This window comes from Microtus pennsylvanicus, chromosome 19 (assembly GCF_037038515.1).
Source record: "Microtus pennsylvanicus isolate mMicPen1 chromosome 19, mMicPen1.hap1, whole genome shotgun sequence".
Lineage (NCBI taxonomy): Eukaryota > Metazoa > Chordata > Mammalia > Rodentia > Cricetidae > Microtus > Microtus pennsylvanicus.
In genome coordinates this window covers 1389381-1392500 of record NC_134597.1, presented here as the reverse complement: position 1 = coordinate 1392500, position 3120 = coordinate 1389381, and the positions used below count along the sequence as shown (strand labels likewise).

At 39.6% G+C, this 3120-nt stretch overlaps 1 protein-coding gene across 2 annotated transcripts in view; it reads left to right on the top strand.

Annotated features, from left to right (window-relative positions):
• The window catches only part of Hepacam2 (HEPACAM family member 2), a 43316-nt gene extending 41658 nt beyond the window's left edge, over window positions 1-1658 (top strand). The window contains exon 10 of one of the 2 annotated variants that reach the window (XM_075953719.1): window positions 811-1658. In XM_075953719.1, the coding sequence (XP_075809834.1) occupies window positions 811-836 (26 nt within the window). In that variant the 3' untranslated portion in view covers window positions 837-1658. The remainder of the gene's footprint in view (window positions 1-810) is intronic. The other variant, XM_075953718.1, reaches the window with a different exon arrangement.
• The last annotated feature ends 1462 nt before the right edge of the window (window positions 1659-3120 follow it).

The following is a 3120-nucleotide window of genomic DNA, read 5'->3' as shown; positions in this document are numbered from 1 at the left end:
CCATAGGACAAAAAAATAAACAAATAAGCAAAAACCAAGACTGTTTTGTGTTGGCCTGGGCATGGGCATGGAGTATACTCCTGACACACAATTGGAGAAAACTGAATTTCCCTTTCCAGCCAGTATCAGTGACAAAGAGCTTATTGGTCTTGGTTAGAGGTGGGACTTTGTGTCCCCTTCCCCTTCTTGGAGCTAGAATTTCCTCTGGTTTGAATGTGTGCAGACCCTGTTATTACAGGCATCAGTCCCATTGTGTCCAGAAGACACTGTTTTCTTATCATCTCTGGCTCTTAGACTCGTTCTGTCCCCTCTTCTGCTTCATTCCATGAGCCAGGAATGAAGGGGTTTGATAAAGACACCTCAGCTAGGGCTGAGTTCTCCAAAGTCTCTGACTCCCATACAATGTCCTCTTGTGGATCTCTCTGTTAACTACCACCTAGTGCAAGAGGAAACCTCTCTGATGAGGGTTGAACAATGCTCTGCGCTTGGATAGAATGATATATAATTAGGATACATTTTATTGCTATGTTCCTTTATCAGAATAATAGTAATAGGTTTTCCCCCAGGCCCATCATCTATCTAGTATCAAGTTCTTTTAGCAGTGCCTCATGGAGTGGACCTTAAAACCAATCAAAATGTGGTTGGTTATTCCCATGGTTATTATTATCATCTTGAAAACTAGACATCTAGATATTTAAACCCTGAGTTCTAACATGTAATTATCTACAAAAATGATTGTTTACCCTTTATACAATTGATTGATAGAGTTTTCTTGATCAGCTCAAATACTCATATTCTTCATCTTTACAGCTATGGAAAGAAGAGAAAGCAGTTAAATCTCATTTACCCACAAACCTAGAAATCTACAAAACACTTAGTATAGCTGATGTATCTCTTCACCGGGTGAGATTCTACGGCAAAACAGTGCATTGGAGAGAAATAATGAAGGGACACTTTGAGAGAAAACATCTGGAATCCGTGAAGAAATAAAACCCCAGCACCCCACGGTCACACTTTTAAATGCAGAGTGCTGACTAAATGGCAGGTTTTCTGACTCACAAGCAATGGGCTGTGTGACAAAGGAACGTGGACACTGCTTATCAGCCCGACTGGGAGGAAGAAGACGATGAAACGTCCCAGGTGCTCTGTCTGTACAGGCTTTCAGGAACCCCAGTTCTGTTCACCTATGCTCCACACTGATACTGCCCTGTGCCTCTTCGGAACTAGGAGCCTTTATCTTTGTAAATGTCACGATGAGCTTTGTTTTGTTCAATGTTCGTTGCTATTATGATAGCCAAACACCTTTGTTGTCCCAAACTGACTCCTTGTTATTTGTGTCAAAAAAACATTAAGGATGCTTAACGCAAAGGTAAGCCTATGCCTTCTCCCTGGTTGGCAATGAACTTAGTTATCAGTGCTGTTCCTGAAAGGACTTGCCAAATGTTTAAGGAAATGGCTTGGTAAAGTCTCATTTTCATTTTTTGTTCAAAGAAGGAATAAACTAAAGTAAATTATTCTGCTTTTGTTTTACATGGCCTTGATTATTTAGATTGTAAGGTCCTACTTTAAAGTCAGATAAGAGTACAGATCTTTAATTCTTATTTACCATTGTACAAATAAAATGGACATTGTGGAAAATAATTAAAAATCAAAACCTATTCTCTCATGGTTGTCTACTTTATGCAGAAAAAAACATTCTAATAGAATTTCTTTTTAAAATATTAGAAGTAAACATCTATACCTACCCTATCCTATATTTTCATGAAGGCATATGGTGAAAGTAAGATGAAAATGGAATCTCACAGTTCCTTTCTGTCTTCTAGTCCTGCAACATTTACAGATCTTTCTGATGAAAAAGTCCTTGCTAACACAAATACTTTCTTTTGTACTTAGTATAAACATGAACTACTCTGTCTGATTAGAAATTCATGGTCACCATAAGCATAAACATACGTCTGGTTATGCAGAACATTAAAATCCCTGTCTTGCCTTCCAGAAACACTCTCAGAACTACCCTGCATTATTCATATGCGTATCATATTCCTCCAAGCCCCAGAAAAGGTTTCTAATAGTTCATATAAATGCACAGATTACAAGGTCAACTATAACTCAGAAAATAATGCTGTGAAGAAAAGCAGAGGAGCGATGAGATGAGATGCAAAGCAAAAGCGGAAGCGAGGTTATAACCGGTTCGTTGAATTTCCCTTTCTCTGAGTATTGTCAAGAGACAAATACAGGCGTGTCTCATAATGGCATTCTCAGCTGTCTGTGGGTTCTTCAGTGCCGTGGGCTCTTGCCACCTCTGCCCCACCCCTTTCTCAGTCTCCTGCTCCGTGTTCCTCGGGTGTATGTGTAAAGGTGGTGGGTTTCTAGGGGGACTGCTATCTGCTGATACATCTCTCAGTAGAAGAGCAGACTGTGAGCTCTGTGCGTTTCTGACTTCCTCTTTCCAAACCCTGAACATTTTAATCCACAGAAAATCTTAAACAGCTTCCTGGTAATGCATGCACATGATATCCAAATCAAATCTTTTTTTTTCATAAGTGTGCACCAAGAAAATATGTTTACTAGTTCTGAAGTTAGCTTGTTTGTTCACCTTTTGACATTTTCACACCCAAGCTAAATATTTTTTTCAAACTCACTTTCCAGTCGCTTGTAATTCTTCTCATTTCTGTATCTCTCTCTCTCACACACACACAAGCAGACAGAATCCCTTAGCACCTGGTTCCACTCAGAGCAACAAGGAACTGCTGAAGGGAGAAATGGGGAAAGATCTCGAATCCAATTAACGTTTGCCTTCATTGGTGTGGAACGCCGGACGATGACTTGCTGCTTTTTCAGTAAATGGGGATGGAAATCTCATAAATTAATCAAGGTTTTCAAGGGAAGTGATGAACCAAAACCCAGATGTTCATGTAATTAACAAATTAATCTTTAATAAACAGCCAAAAGTTCTCTTCTTATTACTAAACACAATCTTCACTCTTGCTGGGTTTTAGATGTTACCACTGATCTGGAAGAGACCTGACCTCAGTGCTTACTGTTTTCAAATGCCACTTTCTAGGAGTGGGTTCCACGCAAAAAATACGTGCAGTAGGATAGAGGTGGGCGGTCCTTGGA